Genomic DNA, 19,318 nt, shown 5'->3' with positions numbered 1-19,318 from the left:
CCTGGAGCTGGGCTTGCTGCAGCCCTTTTCTGCGAGTGGGAGGTTTGTGGTTGGATCCAACATGTTACCCTCTCCTGGCACAGGAGCCCCTGAGCCACCCACCCCACACTACAACAACTCTGCGACACGGTGCTGCTGTCCCACCTGTTCTTCTTGTCCACCGCCTCCACCGACTTCCTGGGTATGAAGGATGATGTTGCCCTTCTCAAAGTGTGGCTGAACCAGAGGCAGCTCAGCAAGGTAAGGGCTGGGCTGGGTTTTGTTCATGTGGCCAACGTGCCTTTGGCCTGTTCTCCATTCCTGGGGTGGAAGGGGGATGACTTGTCCCCACTGGGTGGTGTGCTTGGCTTGTGGTGCCTCACCGAGCTCTTGTTGACTCGGCCGCTTGTTTCCACAGGGCTTGGGGTGCTTCAGTGGCTTCTTGGTCTCCATGCTGGTTGTGTACCTGCTGATGAAACACAAGATCATCAGGGTGATGAGCAGGTACTGAGAAATGTCCTGCAGTTCCTGGGTGAGTTTCCAGGGGCCTCTCTGGGCAGGGGGAGCCCGGTGTCAGCAGAGTCTCTGCATGAAGTCTGAACAGAGTAGAGGAAAGTGGGGGGGGGGGGGGGGGGGTATGGCTCTTCTCCCTCTGTTGCTGAGCCCCTGTGGGCAGGATGGACAGGAGGGGATGTGGTAGCAGAGCATGCTGGAGAGGGGAGGGTAGATCCTAGCACCTTGTTGTGGCCTTGTTTGACATAACTGAGAACACAGTGGCATTGGCAAATGGCTATACCACCCTCACCAGTGGGGAGACACAGGTGGCAGCATGACTTGTTCCTTGCTGTTTGCCCACAGCCACCACTGACCTGAGCGTGATGGGGATCAGCCTCATGAAGGATGTGGATGCCTCCCTGGTGAGCAACAGCAGTGCCACCAGCACAGCCAGGGCAGGGAAGTGCATGCTGTAGAATGGCAGCGAGGTGGTGGTTGGTGCTCTGGTGTCTGTGCTGTGGCTCTGAGGGCTGTCTCTGCTCTTCCAGCCTGCCCTGGCTGACTTCCACCAGGCATTTGAAGTGGTCTTTGTGGATCCCTCTGGGCTGGTGAGCCTCTGTGCGGATATGACTGCTAGCAAATACCACCAGGTACCGGCAGGTTGTCAGGGCATCCTAGGATGCTGCCTTAGGAGAGAGCTGAGGCACACAGAGTGGTTGGGTGTCTCAGAAGGCTGTTGGATGTGGGGAGTGGGTTCAGTTCTGCGTTTCAAGCTTTTAATGCCTCTCCTTGGCTCTGAATTTTAGGAGTTAATTTTAAGACTCGGATTTACCTATTGCATTTGGATGGTGGAAGAAAGTTGTTTTCCTGTGTGTGGGTACCTTCAGGTGAAGCCGAACAGCTGTTTAGCAGGAAAAAAAAAAAAACGTTTTGGAACAAAAAAACCTACTTTGGCAGGGACATCAAGGAGGGGTGTCTAGCCAGCAGCATAGTGTGCAGTCAAGTGACCAGCAGATGAGGGTGGAGGCTGTCTCACCTTGGGGTCTGCTGGGGACCATAGAGCTGGGGTAGCTGGGGTTCACTGGGGGACACTGGTGACAGCTGTTGGAGGGATTTGCTTTCCTCCTCCCCTCCTGTTCATGCTCCTGCATTGTCTCCTCGCTCAGGTCCAGTCGGAAGCCAAGCGCTCCATGGAAATTCTGGATGACAGGATGGTGGATGGCTTCCAGGTGCTGCTCATGACCCCGAAGCCCATGCTCAGAACCTTTGACCACGTCTTCCAGTGAGTCTCCTCGTGCCGGTGGGGTGGTGCTGAGGGAGCCTCTTCAGGGAGGAGCGGGCTGCTTCTGGTTTCTGACCAGGGTGGATTTGGACCTGTCTAGCGGGAGATGGCCCTGCTAGCTCTGGGATAGATGTTGGTGCATCTTCCATTTGGCCCTTCCACTTTCACTGCCTAGATTGCTACCCTACCCTACTCCTGGGAAGCTGTGCTTTGGCCTGAGATGCCAAAGTGCAGTGTTTCTTGTAGCCCCCACCCTGTGCAGGGACCCTCTGCTCCTTCACTTTACCCATCCTCTAGCATCTCTCTCGCAGAAGGGATTTGGTGAAGGAGGCAGAGGTGGGTGACTGGCTATTCTCCTGTAGCCGGAAGCATGTCTCCAAGCTGCAAAGTGCCTGCAAGAAGATAGAGCTGATGGATCGCGGTGGGAACTACATGGCTGCAGCCCTTCCCTTCATCGTCTCGCTGCTGGCCCATGGGCTGGCTGGAAGAGCGCTGCTCGTGGCACACTCCTTGCCTCAGACCCCTGAGGTAACACAGTGGGCAGTGACACTACATCCTTTGCTGCTTGTGGGGTCTTGTACATCCCTCGTGGCACTGCTGGGTGCAGGGAGAGCATTTTTACTCACAGGGGAGGAGGTGGGCTTGTCCCCTTTGTGTGAGAACGTAGGACCTGGGGCATGAAGTGTGGCTGGGAGGCTTGGTCTAGGCGGAAGTCGTGGCCCAACACTAGGGCAAGGTGAAGGCAACCAGCTTTCTCACCAGGAGACCTGTTAAGACCTTTCCTGTCTGTGCCTATCTGGGCACCTGAGAGCATGTCCTGCGTAGCAGGAAGCTTACCTACCCTGGCAGACATTGCTCCAGCAATGTCATCTCTCCACGTGCTTCATATTTCGTGTTTCCTCTCAGTGGCCAATTGATGCTGAACCCCCAAAGCACAAGGATGTCGGGCCCCTGACGTTTGGGCTCCTGTTTGTTCCTGAGTTTGCTGCCAGCACACCAGAGAAGGGACCGCAAGCTGATCGCCCTGAGGTGAGGGGAGTTCTTGTGTGGGGTGGCAGTGGGTGGGGGACACTGGTGGTTTTGGGGATGCCATACGTGATGCTGGGTGCCTGCTGTGGACAAACCATTATGGGTCAAGGATGAGGGGACTGCTGAGCTGCTGGTGCTGGCTGTGAGATGTTGATAACATGATATCCTGGCCCCTGGGATGCCCCTTGGTCTGGGAAGGGTGATGGCCAAGCAGGGATGAGTGGGAAGGGACTGGGATGTGGAAGAAGCAGTGGGAGACCTGAGCTTGTTGTTCCACTCATCCTGGGGCTTCCATTTGGTTAAGGGAACCGAGGAGTGGAGCAGACCTGGTGCCCTGCTGTGGCTGCAGGTGGTGCTGGCAGACATGGGACCGCTTTGGCCAGTCCCCGTGGTGGCCCATGCCCACGGCCTGTCTTGGCCAATGTCTCCCTTCAGGCCGTGGACTTCCGGAACTTCTGGGGGGAGAAGTCTGAGCTGCGGCGGTTCCAGGATGGCACCATATGCGAGGCAGTGGTGTGGGAGGCCAGCACTGTCTGTCAAAAACGCCTCATCCCTGAGCAGATTGTCAGGCACCTGCTGAGGCTGTAAGTAGCACCGAGCAGCAGCAGGGGCTGGGCGACGTGTGGCTGTGTGGGGGGCCGCTGCTGTTCTCCCTGGTCTCTGCCACGTCTGTGGTAATCCTGTCATCAGACGTGTGCTTTGGGGGAAGCTGTGGGTCACTTGAGCTCAGTGAAATGTGGAAGTCATTTCAGCGTTGTGGTCTGGATACTGATGGCTGCTTCCTAGGAGAAGATGCAAGGAGTCAGTGACGTCCTGCCTTCGTGTCCCAACATCCCTCTGAATGTTTGTTGTTGGCAGAGCTGCAAGGTCTCAATGGCTTCTCCTCCCTGGACATTTCATGACATTGTATGACACCAACACCCTGGGGTAGTTAACGAGGTTGGGTCTCCCAAGAGCACTTGCTGTCGATTTTCAGACCTGCTAAAAATGAGACCCTCTTGCATAGGAAAAAGGGATTGTCTGGGCCTCTTGTCCTGACTCAAGGAGAGGTTTTGCAAGGAAAGGCTGCATTGGCAGCTTTACCTTTGGATCCTGTGAGGCTGCACAAGTTGCTGTGCTGCTTTGAGTTGATAATTTGGGTACAGGAGGAACACAAAGATACAGGTGTCTTCACCATGGCCTTCCTGTACAGAGGGATTCCGTGGCCTTGGACTGACCCTTGCCTGTGGGCACAGCCAGCAGTGTCAGGGTGGGTGGGGTGAGGTGCCCCAGCTCCAATGCTCTGTTGTCTCCCTTCATATAGGCATGTTGATATTCCTGAGTCGTCTATCTGCTACACAGGAGCGCTGCTGGACTCCGTGATCAAGAGTGGGAAAGAGGTACTATTGCTCCCCAAATGCAGGGAGCGTTTCCTTCTTTTAGGGAAGGGAGGTATGGGAAGAGCTGTAGGGAGGTCAGCTCAGCTGTGTGGACCTGAGGCACCTGGGTCCTTCTCAGGATATGGAACCAAGTGTAAGGAAAATGCCTGTCCTCAGGTGCCCAGACAGGCAGTGTGTCCATCTGTAGAGTCCTTCCTGCGAATGAAAAGCATAGCTGCTGAAGTGCTCTTGCTCTGGCAAGCTTCCACACCTCGTTCTCCCCTGCAAGCATCCCTCTGGCCTCCTCTCTGCTTGTGTGCACTACATCCACATCATCTAAGGATACATTGTGGTCCTGCTGTGCTCTGTCTGCACCTTTTCACCTCCTGCATCCTTCAGGGCACTGGCCAGGCACTCCTGTGCCTTCATCCTGCAGATCTACCTGGGAAATCCAGAAGATAGATCTTTCCTGTCCTCGTGCTAAGTCCTGATCATGCACACCTAGTGCTCCCTAGTGCTGCAGCTGATTGTGGCACCTGAAACAAAGAAATATCACTTTGAGACAGAAGAAGATGGGTCTTGTAGGCTGGGAAATGTTTCCACCTGTACTTCTCTCTAGCTTGTGAAAGCTTAAAGCCTGGAGATGAGCTATGGGCACTTTGGCATTGCTTTGCTGATGTATGTAAACAATAAGGTTCCATTTTTGGAGGAGGAATCACATCATGCTCCCTACAATCCTAATATTGCACCGGAGGCAGTTGCAGGTGCTCCAGGAGGGGAGACAGGGACTGCAATTGACGCTGTCCCTGGAGAAGTCCTGCCCCCCGGCAGGAGCGGAGGTGGGGGGGGGGTCCTGGTGGGGCCTCAGGGCCGTGCAGGGCTGATGCGGGGCCGGTGCCAGTCCCCCCTTACCAGCAGAGAGGTTAGGAGTTTTAAGAAGGAAATGAAGTCTTTAATTGAGGGCCTAGCAGTACAGTCAAATTCATTTCTAAGCCCTAATTTGTATTCCTGGGGGGGAAACGTCAATCTTGAGTATGTTATTCACTAGAGAAGAATGTTTAAGAGGGGAATGATTTGGCAGGCAGCTATGCAAGAATGGGAAAGAAACAAATGGTATTCACAGCGTACCAGGTAGTGAGGCAGAGGGTTGGAGAAAGGGAGTTTCAGGAGGAGTCGGGCCCAGGATGGAAAGGAGAGGAAGAGAGATGAAGGAATGGCAGACAAGGAAAGCTACCTGTGTTGCAGCCTAAATCCTAGCAGGGACAGGCTTTGAGAAGATGTTTTAAGTGTGGCCAGGCCGGCCACTTCAAATAGGAATATCCGGAGTGGAAGAAGGAGGAGAGATGGCTGTTATAAATTCAGAATAGGGGAGTCAGGGCTTCTCAGAAAGCTAGTTCCCTGATAAATGAAACAGTGTACCTCAAGGGCTCCTCAAGTGTACCTCAGTGGGGATCACTCTACAATTATCGTTACAAGCAAAACAGACTTAGCATAGGAAGATTAATGAAATTTATTACCTATTGCTGACGGGCTGGAGCAGTGAGAAACAGAGAAACAAGCTGGGGGCACCTTCCCCCATCCACTCTCTTCCACCTCTTCCCTGCTCTGGGTGGTGGTGGTGGGGGGGGGGGGGGGGGGGGGGGGGCGGGAGTGGGGGCTGCTGTCAGTCTGTGGTGCTTCGTTTCCACTGCTCCTTCACGGTCACTCTCCCCCCTGTTTTGGTGTGGGGTGCCGACCTTCCTGGGCTGTTCCTGAATGGGCTGCAGCGTGGAGATGTGCTCTGCTGTGGTACACCGTAGGCTGTGGGGGTCTGCCTTCCCCACCAGGGGCCTCTCTGTGGGCCGCGGGGGGGCTTCGGCTCCGGCACCTGGAGCACCTCTGCACTGCACTCCCCCTCCTCTGCACTGACCTTGGTGTCTGCAGGGAGGTTTCTCACTCCTCACTCTCCCAGCTGCTGTTGTGCAGCAGTTTTTTTCCTTTTCTTGGATGTGCTCTCACAGAGCCACAAACTGCATTGCTCGGGGCTTGGCTCTGGGCCGTGGTGGGCCCCTTTGGGGCCGGCTGAAACTGGCCCTTATCTAACATGGGGCAGCTGCTGGAATCTTCTCACAGGGGCTACCACCGCAGCACTCTCTGCTACCAGAACCTTGCCATGTGAACCCGATACACAGGGGCAGCTAGGTCATTACTGGTCTGTAAAGTATCAGGGCTTAAATTAACTAATGAAACCCTAAATGTGATGGGGGTAGAAGGGGCTGGGATAACAGTGCCACTTCTTGGAGACACCAAGCTGAGACTAGGGGATAAAATGATCTCTGGGCAATTATTGTATGTACCCGAGGCAGGGACTAACTTGTTGGGAAGGGATTTGATGATGAAATTGGGCATTCAAATAGTAAATTGTTAAGCTGGAATAACAGTATTATTAACGAGGCATTCTCAGACCCTGAGAGCAAAGATATATTCACCTCTGACTGGAAAGACTCTGAAGTGGGGGCGGAAGCAACAATACAGATGGACAGTTTTACCTCAGGGGTTTACAGGGCCACCGATTTATTTGGGCAAGTTCTAGAACAGATTTTGGAGCAATTCCAACCTCCCGAGGAGGAATTCCTGTTACAAAATGTGGATGATCGTTTATTGTCAGCACAGGAGAAAACAGTTGTGAAGGAAGCCACTAACAAGCTATTCGACTTTCTGGGAAAGCAGGGCTTGAAAGGACTGGAAAATAAATTAAAACTTGTAGAAAGAGAAGTCAAGTATTTAGGGCATCTAGTGTCTGAGGGGGGATGAAGAATAAATCCAGAGGGGATTCAGGGAATTGTTGAGCTACCCCTACCCAAAACTAAAAAGAAGTAAAAGTTTTAAGAGAGAGAGGTTTTTAAGGAATGAGGAGTCACAAAGTCCAAAGGAAAACAGATCTTCCCTGAGGGAAGAGAAATGCTGAATAAAGTGCTAATGAGGCAAATATTAACTGTTTTACATCAAGAGGGTCATTGGGGAATTCAAGCAACGTGTGATGCTGTGCTATGGAAATATGTATGTGTAGGAATACATATATACTCTGGCTGAACAAGTATGCAGGAGTTGTGTAGTATGTCAAAAGGTAAATAGGAAAATTATCTGCAGTCAGCCCAAAGGGGGGTGAGAACCAGGAATTCAACGCTTCCAAAGTGTACAGGTGGATTTTACAGAACTCCTCAGAGTAGGTAGATGTAAATACTTATTAGTCTTGGTCGATCATTTGTCAGGGTGGGTGGAAGCTTTCCCTTCAGTACCTGCTACTGCGAACATAGTAACTAAAGTAATTCTAGAACAAATAACTCCCAGGTATGGAATTGTTGAAAATATTGACTCTGATCAAGGAAATCACTTTGTCAGAAATATTGCAAGGGCTAATGTGGACTCTAGGAATTAAGTGGAAATTTCACACTCCTTGGCTTCCTTCCTCTTCTGGAAGGGTGGAGAGGATCAGACAGTAAGCAGCAATTGACTAAGTTCTGGAAACTCAGCTTCCCCAAACAAAGTGCTTACCTTTGGCACTTCTCCGAATTCAAACTGCACCAAGAAAAGATGTGGGAGTTTCACCATATGAAATATTATTTGGATTGCTGTACATGGACAAAGGGAATGGATTATCTCAGTTTGAGACAAAAGACGCATTTCTTAAGAACTATATACTGAGGCTGTCGTCCTCTTTGTCCTCTCTCAGGACCTGTGGATCATTAGCTCAAACCCCACCCTTGGAAGCCCTGATCTATCTATTCCGAGCAGGAGATTGTGTTTTGATGCAAACATGGAGAGAATCAAAGCTGCAACCTCAGTGGGACGGATTCTTCCAGGTGCTCCTGACTACTGAGATGACAGTAAGAACGGCTGAGAAAGGGTGGACTCATTCCTGGGTAAAAGCATCAGTTAATCTTGATACCAGAGAGACTGCATTAACAAAGCCTTTTAAGGTTAAAACTGTTGAAATTATCTATTGTAAACCTTTAACTTCTCCTTAGAGGAATTCTTAATGAATTAATGAGTAAAAGGGATTGAATTACACAGAACTGGAGTGTTTCCAGGGAACACTCCCTGGAAGTGGGAGAAAGGGGGGTATTCAATCCCCACCAGAAGAGTCCTTATTAGTTTGTGATTTTTGTTTTTCTTAATTATTATTTCTTAACTATTATAGGTGTGTGTGTGTGTGTATATATATATATATATAAAAGTGATGTATTTTAAGTTTCTCTTAGTAATACCTGTTCTCAATGGATTGGTGGTAGGATAGAGGGAAAAATCAGCATTTCCAGTTAATCCAGAACATCTCTCGAGTCCTGTCTCGAAATAATTGTTGGATTTGCACCCAGATGCCTAGAAAGACTGAAAAGGCCTTGCCCCTGATTGCTATTTCCAGCAGCAACTGTGTCTGGATTCTCTAGATTTCTAAATACGACAGATCATACTCAGTCCTGGGAAGGAATAGGTTTTGAAGTTGAGCTCCCTACACATAGTCCTGGCTACAATATACTGTGTTATCAAAGGTGCCTTTTAAACAACATTGATAGAAACTCAGGGGACAATAGTACTGACCCTGGGTGTATTAATATTATCCATGAAGTAGGGAATAATCCATACTGTACCGAATATGGTAGCCATGGGAATGCTAATATACATAATGCTCACCAGGTACAACATGAGAATCCTGTAACCGGATGGCCTGTCCCAAATGGCAAGGAATGGTACTGGCTATATGGCAATAAAGCCAGGAAGGTGTTGCCCCTAGGATGGAAGGGAGATTGCACCCTAGAGACAATAATTCCAAATGTAACTATTATTGAAGACCCACAAAGCCAAAGCCCCCTTGAGACCACATGCAGAATTAAGCGGACTCCAGATAATCCTCTAGTAAAAAGAAACAGGGCATTTCATGGTTTTGCAAGGTGGTTTGTACCTTGGTTAGAGGTGAGTGAATTAGAAAAAGCTATTGTAAATATCTCAGCTATAATTGAAGAACTAGAAAATAAGTTAGATTAGTTTGCGGAAGTAGTACTCTAGAATTGAATAGTATTAGATTTATTAATAACCTCACAAGGAGGAGCGTGCACTGTAATTAATAGTAGTTGCTGTATATGTGTAGATCAAATGGGATGAATTTGACTGATCTCAAAAAAAATTGGGGGGGGAACAAGATCCTACATAGAGTAGCTCAAGGTGATACTTCCTGGGCATTCAAAAATATTTGGGAGAAACTGATTTCGTGATTACCTGAATAGAATTGGCTCAAACAACCATTTGTTGGTATTGTAACAATAATGGCATTGTATATCTGTCATCGCCCGTGACATCCGATGAAGAATATTGCACCTTAATGTTGGAAAAACTCAAGAGTGCGGTATGTGAAGAGGTGCAAAACCAACAACAGGAGTAAGAAAAGAAGAGGGGGGAATTGTGAGAAACAAAGTTGTGCTTTTGCAGTAGAGAACTAATTTTCTGCATTCCAAGGTAGTTGTGTAGTCATAACAAGGAGAAATGCTAAGTAGATAAGTGGACAGTAGAAGGCCTCACTGTTCCAAAATAAGGTAGAAGACTGAGAAAAACAGGATGAGCAGTGTGAGAACAGTAAAACAAAGATCACAAGTTCTCAAAACATAAGAAAGGAGAAATTAAAGGGTTGAAAAAAAAAAAGAAAAATTGTACATATATGGTATAGAGGAGCGTCGAGTAGCTTGTGAACCTGTAGTACTCAGCCAATGAGGAAACAGGGGAGGTGATCAGGTGTCGGGTAATAGGGAATAAAAGGTTATGAGTTGTTTACTAAAATGCACTCCTGCTTGCAGGACGCCCGCCATTGCAATCGCGAATAAAATAGCTTCACAGAAGATCCTGTCTGAAGAAAATTGAGATTTTTCTCACAAGGAGGAAATTTTCTTTCTTCTCCTTAACTCTTAAGGGGAACAGATATGACTGAAGGAGTCTCTTGTACGGGGACCATTCCTAAGTCCAGCTTGGCCATGTGAAATTAGACTCAGCTGCAGTGTGGGCAGAGCCACCTGTCAGTTTGGACAAAATGATAGTTTTGACAGCTTGCTGTGTCAAGGCAGCAAAATTTCTGCACCATGTCCCTACAAGCTAGCCTGGGACGAGCAGGGGTGATAAATCCAGGGGTGAGAGGATGCACTTTTCAGATCCTGAAAGCCTTTTAGGAGTCTGATTGTAACCAGTCCTTGAGGAACCAAGTAGAAATTTGCTCTTGCGTGCAGGGCTGTGGGTAGGGGCATCTCTGCTCTTCCAGCTGCTCATGTGCAGGCAGCTTGGCGAGCCTGGGGTGGTCGAGGGATGTGGTGGATGAGGGGAGATGGATGCAGCTAGCTCTAGGGATAGGCAGCTTCCCCTGGGCCAGGGTTTGTCACTTGTGGTGTGTCCTGCAGAGGGTGCTGCTGCTCTGCCGTAAAGCCTGGGCAGGCTAAATGCATGCAACTTGATTCAGCTGTGTCTGAACTGAGCTGTTTGGCATCAGTGATGTCTCTTTCTCATTTCAAGCTCTTCTGTGCTTCAGGTTGGTGGAAGCTGCAAGGACAGCAGCAATTCTTCTTTCAGTGCTTATACGCATTCCCCAGGGTTCTTGAGATGCTCTGGATGTTTTCTGTCCTTGCTTTTGTCATGCTTCGCAGCTCTGCCTTGGTTAAGGGTGTAGTCAGAGCAGCTTTCTGTTAATTGCTGCTTCTGCTGATGTTGCAATAACCAGACGAGAGGTGGCAGCAGAGCTCTTGCCTTGCCAACATGATCTCTTTACCCCCAAATCACTCCTAGCTTCTCCCTTTCTAGGCAGAAAGTTGGCAGTAGAGCTCCTGTGCAAGGCAGTAAGGCAGCAACAGGAAATCATTTCACCTCTCTCTTGAAATGCATCTAGGATGCCTGCAGCTGCTGGGGAGTTGCAGACAGATTTACTTGTCTTCACTCATTTACCTTTTTGCCTTGCTGAGCACCTGTGCCAGGTGCTGCTCTCTGGGACAAAAGTCCCAGCTCCTTGGCCTCAGTGCTAGCTGCAAGTGAGGCAGGGTGGGCGTCTGTGCCATGGAAGTGGGAGAGGCAACTGCAGAGGTGCTCTCCATGTGTCCACAGGAATTGGGGACAGGTGAGGAGGCCGTGGTCAGTATTGTCTGCTCCTACGATGACCTGAGCCACAAGCTGTGGAACCTGGAGGGGCTGCCACTGACGGTGACAGCTGTGCAGGGCGTCCACCCGGCCCTCCGGTACACTGACGTGAGTGTCCCTGGGCACGGCCTGCATAGGGGTGGTTTGCAAGGTGTTTGGGGGAGTTGGATTTTGAGAGCTGACCCTGTTGGGTTTTGGGGTGAAGAGGGACAGAGAATTAGTCGTCCTTTTGTAGCCACTGAGAGCCCTCGGGGTGGTGCAGTGTCTCCTCTGCTGTCCCACCCCTAGGGCTGAGCACGCAAGTTGCTAAGCATTTTGTGTTGGGGGCAGGAGGTCTGGGGGCCAGGGTGTGCAGTGCCACGGGGTTTCTGCTCCCTGTTCTCAGTGACCTGGTGGCTGCTCTCTCGCAGGTCTTCTCTCCTATGCCCATGAAGCCAATTTATTCCTTCCATACCCAAATCAGGGCCAAGCACTTGCTGCTTCCTTCGGAGGAGAAGCCCTGCCCAGCCTACATTGCCCCTCTGAAAAGTAAGTGGGGAGAGATGTGAGCAGGAGATGATTTGGTGAGGGAAGCAACGATGCTGACTTTGTCACTGCTGCATTTGTGTCCTGTAAGCGGGACCAGAGCTCCAGCTCCTCCTGCTCCCCTGCCATAACCTCTAGTCCCAACCACCCCCAGCGAGCACCCCGTCCCTGCGTGGGGCTCACTGGCCTCCTGTTGTCCCTTTGCATCCAGTCATTTGCCACATGGAAGGTAGCAGCCGCTGGCCACAGGACAAGGAAGCCATCAAGCGCATCAAGGCAGCTTTCCACCTCCAGCTGGCCGAGCTCCTCCAGCAGCAGCACCAGCTGATCTGCAGGTCTGCGGTCACCTACATGGACATGTACAAGGTAAGGGGGCGTGGGGGCTTCCTCCAGAGCTGCGGGCTGAGGGTGACATGGTACCGGGGGATGTCAAGGGGGGTTATGGAGGTGATCACAACCAGGATTTGGGTACTAGGCCCAGCGAGAAGCATGGGAAGATTGCACGGATGCCGGGCTGCTGTTGTGTTCCTGGGGTGTAGCATAGCACAGCAGCCTGGTTTTATTGTTGCTAAGCCTGACTTGTGCTTCCACCCCCGTCTCAGGATGGCTATGTTTTCCATCTCCAAGTTGCCTACCACCAAGAGCCCCTGATCTTGAAGGAAGTGGTCACCCCGGAAGGGATGCTGAAGTACCAGGACACGGAGGAGTCTCTGGAGCTGGAGACGTTGCATTGGCCCTATCTAACCAGCTCCCTGCACGGGTATGTGAGGCAGAGGGCGTGGGACAGACAGAATGGGGCCAGGAGCCTGTGTGGAGATGCCCTTTGATGGAGGGTGGTGGTATGGTGAGGAGCTTGCTGTGGGAAGTAGTTTTTCCCCCCTCCTGGTGAGGGGGGAGCTGGTTGTCACATCAAAGGTCACCAACATGGGGAGACAAACACTAAAGAGCAGTATGATTAGAGGGGAACGTGTAGCAGGATTTCCACTTTGTTCCCTCTAAAATCTCAACACCCACAGAGTGCTCTGTGCTTGTGGTGCTGGACACATGTTTCTAGCAGGTGTTTATCCTTCTCTCCTGCTGAATGTGAAAAGGCTGGTTTGGGTCCTGGGATGTATCTGTTGAACACTCACAGATATGTCTGCCTTCTTGCAGGCTCCAGCAGCAGCTCCTGCTGGCTGGCCAAATGCTGGGTAGGCTGGCAGGCTCATGGAGGGAGCAGCTGTTTCTGTGGGTTTCAGCACTCCCCCAACTTTCTCTTTTTTGGGAGTTTGGGAGAATGGGTTTTGGAAACTGATATATTTTTTTGCACTCCAGATTTTTCTAATGAATAAAATGGGAAGTCTTTTTGGCCAAAGAGCTCTTTTTTCCACTTAAAAAGCAAAGCAGAAGACTCTTCAGGTGCAAACTCCTTTCATTAGCTTCTGATGTGAGCTCCCAGCCCTTGTTAGTCCCAGCACCTTGAGCTGTGTCTAGGCCCATATGAGAGCACCTGGATGAGTTCAGAGCCAAGGTCCACCCAGCCCCGCATCCTGTCTCTAAAATTTCTCATCAGCAGATGCAGAGGGAAGTGCAAGTGCAGAGCTGATGCTCCTCTTGCTTCTCTCCCAGCCACTTGCAGCATTTGCTGGTGCTCGCCTCTCTGCTGCGGAGGCCTGTCCTTGAGGGCTTGGTGAGTGCTACCCACTGCTTTCCCTACAGAGCTGGTGGTGGGGCTCAACCCCAGGATCATCCGGCTCTGTATGGCAGCAGAGCAGGGCCGAGGCGTGGTGGGAAGGGACAAAAGACAGCTGTGCTGCTGGGCTCACCACCTCTAAACCTTCTTGGGCTGCAGCCACCCTCATAGCATGCCCTGGTTCTGTATGCGGAGGGATTGTGTGTTCCACAGCCTCTGGCCTGCTCTCGGGCTGGCATATTTTGCAAGCTAGCAGTGTGCTGAGAGCTGGGGAGATGCAAGCAGTTGTGTATCAGCACCCTTTCTGTTTAGCAGATGAGAAAAAAGAGCAAATATCCTGCCCCTAGTCTAAAATGTGCTGGGAAGTACCCAGGCTGGGGTTGCAAGGAAGAAAAGGTTTATTGCAAACTCTTATGGAGAATTAAATGTTGTGGGAGCTTGTTTTATGACAGGTCTATCTGGTGGTGTGGCTGTGGGGGAGGAAAGGTGATCTGGAGAGTTCTTCTCTTCAGTGGCCTCCTGTCTCTATGTGAATGGCTGTAGTTTTGCCCTCATGCTTCTACACGTTCTCCGTGGTCCACAGCACATCCCTCTGCAGCTTGTTTTGTAAGGTCTGCAGGGCGCTGAGGTCTGGCTGCATGGGATCAGAGGGTGGGAAAGGTTAAAAGCGTGTTCCACTGCCCTTTTCTGGACTGTGATACATGGGCAAGGAGGCTGGTGGAGGGCTGTGGGTGCAGCAGAGCATCTCACCCAGCTGCCTGCCCTCTGTAGATGCCGAGTGCACAGGGATCAAGAACAAGTTCATGGCCGCTCGCTCTCGCCTCCCTGTCACATTCATCACCACCCCCAAAGACCAGTGGAGCTCGGTGTGGACCCGAGAGCGACCCTCGGCACAGGTGAGCTGGGGCTCCCCATCCATGCCTCGTGGTGCCTGGGGTATTTCCCTGCTCCCGGTGTTGGGGGGAGCTCCACCAGCCCTATGGGTGACTGGGGTTCCCCCTGCATCCAGGAGTTTCACCCTCCAGCTCTTTTTCTTCCCCAGATCCTGCAGCGCCTTCTCGTGCTGGCCTCAGAGTCTCTCCGAGCCCTGGAGGGAGCAGCTCATGGACCTGCTTGGCAGACAGGACGTGAAGGTAATTACTTGGGGCCCCACACGAGGGTTTTTTGGGTTCTGGCAAAGCAGATGGGAGAGGAGCTGGACATGGAGGAGCTCCAGCCATCATCATATGGGCTGGAGACTGTCCCCTCCAGTCCTGCCCCTGTGCGCAGGCATGCGTGCATGACCTGAGCTCCCAAACTCCTGCCCAGTTGCAATTTAATAAATCTTGTCTCTCCTTGCCTCCTGCAGTGGGGGAACGGCTCATCCTGGCTCCCAGCCTGCCTTGGGGCTTTGCAAAACATCATTTGCTTCTCCCTAGCCTTCACCCTTCTAGTTTAACCTGAGCTGAGCTCAGCAACAGGTGCTGTTGCAGGACTTCTTCCGATGGCATTTAGGTTTGGGGAGCCTATTGTGGGACAGAGGAAGAGGAAGATGATAACAGGCAGAACAGCCGGTAACTACTCTTCCTTTCTGTGTCATGGCCAGGCCAAATCCAGCTTGAAAAGGATCCAGGATGTTGTGTGATAGGGTGATTATTGGCTGTCCTCAGTGTGAATCTGCAGCTGCCTGCCACTTAGCTCCCGGCTGGGATGGGTGGGACCTCCTGCTCCTGCACAGCAGGGACAGGGACCTCGGGATACTGTCTGTCCTGGGGGAGACAGCCTGTACCTGAGCTGGATGCTGAGAAGGGTCAGGGCTGAGGCTGCAGCGATGGGCTGCAGCCTTGGTGGTGATGTTTCCCCTGGTGATTGAGAGGGGAAGCTGCAGGGCTGGTTTATTTCAGGCTTGTGTTCATCCTTATGTTGCTTTCCACCCAGATTTGCCTGGACCCTCTCGTTGTTCCTTTGTGTTCTTTCCCTGGAATTAGCATTATGGCCTTAGTATTATGGCCAGCTGTGATATTCTGGCAGCCCTTGTGTATCTTTATGGGCTCTAATGTCCATTTTGGTCACGTTCCCAGGACAGGGGTGGGTGTCTCTGAGCAGCCCCTTGGGGGGAAGCCCTTGCTAGTAGCTTCTTGTTCCTTGCCTTATTATTTATTACTGAAGGAAACAAACCTGCTGGCTCCTGATGCCTTTTAAAAGATGGCTTTATCTGCAGCACTCCCTGTACTATGAAAAATGTGAGTGTTGTTAAATGAGGGAAGAAAAGAGGTTTTTGGCCTGGCTGGGAAGTAGACGTGTCCAGTGTAGTGTTTCCAGTTCAATAGTGAGTATGAGGCCACTAGTGATGCTGTGGCCCATGTCCAGCCACAAGAGTGACACTTTTAGGTTTATTTCCTTCTGTGTAGGATGTCAGCAGGGTGTCCTTAACCCTAGTGTATGTAGGGATCTGCTTTTGGCCAAGGGGGGGCTTGAGGGAAAAGGTTTTATGGGGGCTGAGAGCTGGGGTGGCTTAAGGTCAGTTCCTGGCTCTACCACTGGCTCATGCTTTCACTCTGGCCACATCACTTAATCATGCTGTGATAGGAGGCTGCTCGCTCTCTTCTTGAGCTGCAAACTGTCTGTGTGAAGTGAATCAAATGAGAAACCCCACAAAGCTCCCTCCCTCCTTCACCTGCCAGCTTGGCTGTAGGGGAGTGTCCTGGGAAGCACAGGGACACTTATTCCATCTTTTCCTTCCTAGCTGCAGCCCCTGCGTATAGAGTTCCTTATTCCAAACAGTAGGCTTTTAACATCAGGCTTCATGCCTAGTTAAACTGCTCAGGGTAAAATAATGCAGGCTTCTCTGGGAGTCGAGTGCTGTTGTCGATGGAGGGAGCTGCAGCCCTTTCAGCTCCCTCTGTAGATCCTCTGTAGCTGCTGGGCCCTCTGTGTCAGGAAAGGGGGCTGGCCTGTGGTGAGCAGAGCTTCAGCCATAGCCTGTGAAGAAGGAAATAAACTTATTAAAAAAAGGCAAAATTTCCTGGTCTTACAGTAATGTCCAACAGCACCTCTAAGTGACTTTGGCTTCTGCACTTGAGTCTGAGACTGAACCCAGGGTGGTGGAGGTTTTGGTAGGATGCCAGCAGCTGCTTCAGGAAGGCTTTATGCTTCAGGAAGGCTTTATTTTAGTTTGAGCAGAGGAGAAAGGCCATACACATCTTATCCCTCTTCATTTTCTGAGATTTTTTTTTTTTCTGGCCAGGTTAAAACATCCTTTACTCAAATAGATGAGGGAGATCTAGGCACATTTACCTGCCCTTTGAAGGGAGGTATGTCGGCCTCTGAGGGGAGCTTGTTCTGGCGTGCCAAGTCCGAACTTAGCCAGCTGAAGCTGAGACAACTTGAAAAGCCAAGCAGTGATTAGATATGACAGTCACATTTCGGAGGGGCTTTTTCTTTCCTGTTTAGGCAGTGAAAAAAGGGCTTATTGACATGGCTTTCACTTCTGCTGTGTTTTTTTTGCTAGAAGTATTACAGAGGTGAGATCTACTTGAGGTGGGGCAGTGTCTGCTACAGGGCTGTAAAATGATTTTTTTTCTTTGCTGATCTCACTGCTTTGTTGTGTGAATGCTTCCAGGCCAGCTGAAAACAGCACGTTCACTCAAGTAGCCCTTACTTGAGGAGTCATGTGGTGAAACAAAGCAGTGCTGTCATTTGCTTGGAGGCTGGGAAAAGGCCTTGGAAAAGGTCTCAGGGAGCATTAATTCCCTGGCTCAGACTCACCCCAGCCACCTGCTGCTTGTCAAGTGTCTTGGGCTCAATTGAGTTGAGAAATAGAAACAACCCAGAGGTAGGGAGAGGTGTCACTGCAACCTCTGGTCAGGCCCAAACCCTTATTTTGGGTGGCAGCTTGGCCAAGTTTACCTTAGGCTGGGGTTAGGCTGTGCTAGGGTGGGCCTGAGCTGCCCCGGGGCTGGGCTTTGCTTGGGGCTGGATGTCTGAGCCCTGGTGTGAGGGGGCGAGGAAGAGGAGGAGGAGGGCTTGGCTGTATGGGTGAGAAGTGCCCGGTGTGCTGCAGTTGTAATGGGGACCTGTGATCAAAACTGCAGGTTTGAGGTGAGCCGGAGGGCTCTAGCTCCCAAAAGGAGCTGTTGCATGTCCATAGCATCCTCTTAACTCCTCAACTTGACCTCCCTGGTCCTTCTTCCAACCCAGTTCCTCTTGTTCATTGCAGCAGGATTCTTTCCCGTCCATCTGGCCTCTATAGCTGTCCTTCATTTTCCTTAGGGATAAACTTGGGTCAGTGTTTCCTGAGCTGCTAACCTTTTTGTAAGCAAAATGTGGGGCTGGGAGGAGGGGAGAAAACTTTCCAAGGCAACTTGGAGTTGCTTCTCACATGTCTACCAGTGTGCTCCAAGGCTGCTTTTTTTTTCTTCACCTTTTATATTTGGGTCACTTGGGGATGTGCCTGTTCTCACGTGGATGCAGAGAGGGGTTTGTGAGCTCCATGTCTGTGCTGTCACAGGGATACAATAAGCCACAGGCTTCATCTGGGTGGGAAGGTTGCTCTGGATAGATTAGAGCTGGGATTTGATGCTGGTCACTGACTTTATTCGTGTGTGTTCCCTGACCTGGCTATAAGTCAGCTCCAAGCAGTGGGTTTTCTGACAGTGCTGTGCTGAGCAGTGTCCAGTGGCTCTGTGTCCCCATGTAATTTACTCCACAAAAATGTACAACAGGCAGTTTTAAGTTTTCCATTTTAATACAACTGCATCCAGAGTGTTAGATCCTTCCTGCCCAAATATTTGTGTCTGGGATTCTCTTCCACTAATGGGGCCTGTTCTCATCCTCTGCTCGCTGGAAGATGCTGCTGCCATTTGGGACAATCTCTTGGACAGACGGGACTGTCCTGCTGTCCTGCAGCTCCTTGTGTCCCCTGGGGTTTCCTTTGATTCTCTCCTTCCCGGGGTCTGTGATCGTAGCTGGAGGGAACCACCTTGCCCCCCAGAAAGCTCTTCTCTAGGGATTGTCTCTTAGTCACAGGGATACCAGTTAGCTTTTTCTGCAGACCTGGGAACCCAGTGGGGTAGAAAAGGCAGCCCTTCAGGCTGGGTGTCTGGTGTGGGTAGGGAGCAGCTCCCTTGGCAGAGGGCTTAGCTCACTGGATACTTGCGCTGCAGCAATCAGGTGTATCCTTCCTGGTGCCCTTTTCTGGTGCAGGGAGCATGTAGCCTATCCACCAGGAGATGGCCACAGGTGCTGCCACCTTGTTCTTGACAATGTCCTGGTTGCATCTTTGATTTTACTGCATTAAGGAGAAGAGGATGAAATACAAACAATGACTTGGGAAATCTGTCTCATCTCTCCTGATTGCCTGTGCCCTATATTAAATAGCACCAGTCTTGTTTTTTTTTTTCCATGCAGATTGTCTTCTGCCCTCCTTTGGACATCTACGATGTCCTCATCCACCTGAACTCCAACCAGATTCCTCGGCACCTGGAGAGCGTGGACTGGCCAGTGAAGTCATTTTCCCGGGGGGTGGTGAAGAACAGCGCAGGAGTGAATGTCCTCTTTCCTGTGGTGGATTATGACCTTGTACAGTGCTACCTCCAGGAGCTGAGAGTAAGCATAGTCCTTTGGGGAGCTACAGGGGGTTGTCTGTCATTAATTCAGGTCATTAAGTGCCTGCTGTTGCAGGTGAGGGTAGATTGAGATTTTCAGGAAGAAATTCCATACTCAGGGGTTGGTGAGGCACTGGCACAGGCTGCCCAGAGAAGCTGCTGTAAGGCCAACACATGCATGCACCATTGAGGCCAAATACTGGTCACAGATTTGTTTCTCTGGGGCTGGTTACTCACGCAATGGCAGGAG

At 50.9% G+C, this 19,318-nt stretch overlaps 1 protein-coding gene across 1 annotated transcript in view; it reads left to right on the top strand.

Moving 5' to 3' along the window:
* The window catches only part of LOC310888614 (nucleolar protein 6-like), a 39,194-nt gene that overhangs the window by 2,862 nt on the left and 17,014 nt on the right, over positions 1 to 19,318 (top strand). Inside the window, 21 exon segments of the mRNA XM_083815489.1 lie at positions 84 to 116; positions 119 to 240; positions 398 to 476; positions 479 to 511; positions 838 to 896; positions 1,023 to 1,124; positions 1,641 to 1,756; positions 2,119 to 2,284; positions 2,663 to 2,785; positions 3,221 to 3,369; positions 4,089 to 4,164; positions 7,856 to 7,999; positions 11,254 to 11,394; positions 11,697 to 11,814; positions 12,023 to 12,177; positions 12,414 to 12,571; positions 14,255 to 14,266; positions 14,268 to 14,379; positions 14,526 to 14,576; positions 14,578 to 14,616; positions 18,872 to 19,069. Coding sequence (XP_083671615.1) covers positions 84 to 116; positions 119 to 240; positions 398 to 476; positions 479 to 511; positions 838 to 896; positions 1,023 to 1,124; positions 1,641 to 1,756; positions 2,119 to 2,284; positions 2,663 to 2,785; positions 3,221 to 3,369; positions 4,089 to 4,164; positions 7,856 to 7,999; positions 11,254 to 11,394; positions 11,697 to 11,814; positions 12,023 to 12,177; positions 12,414 to 12,571; positions 14,255 to 14,266; positions 14,268 to 14,379; positions 14,526 to 14,576; positions 14,578 to 14,616; positions 18,872 to 19,069 — 2,186 coding nt within the window.

Source organism: Anser anser (assembly GCF_964211835.1).
Source record: "Anser anser genome assembly, chromosome: W".
Lineage (NCBI taxonomy): Eukaryota > Metazoa > Chordata > Aves > Anseriformes > Anatidae > Anser > Anser anser.
This window is presented reverse-complemented; position numbering and strand designations above follow the sequence as displayed.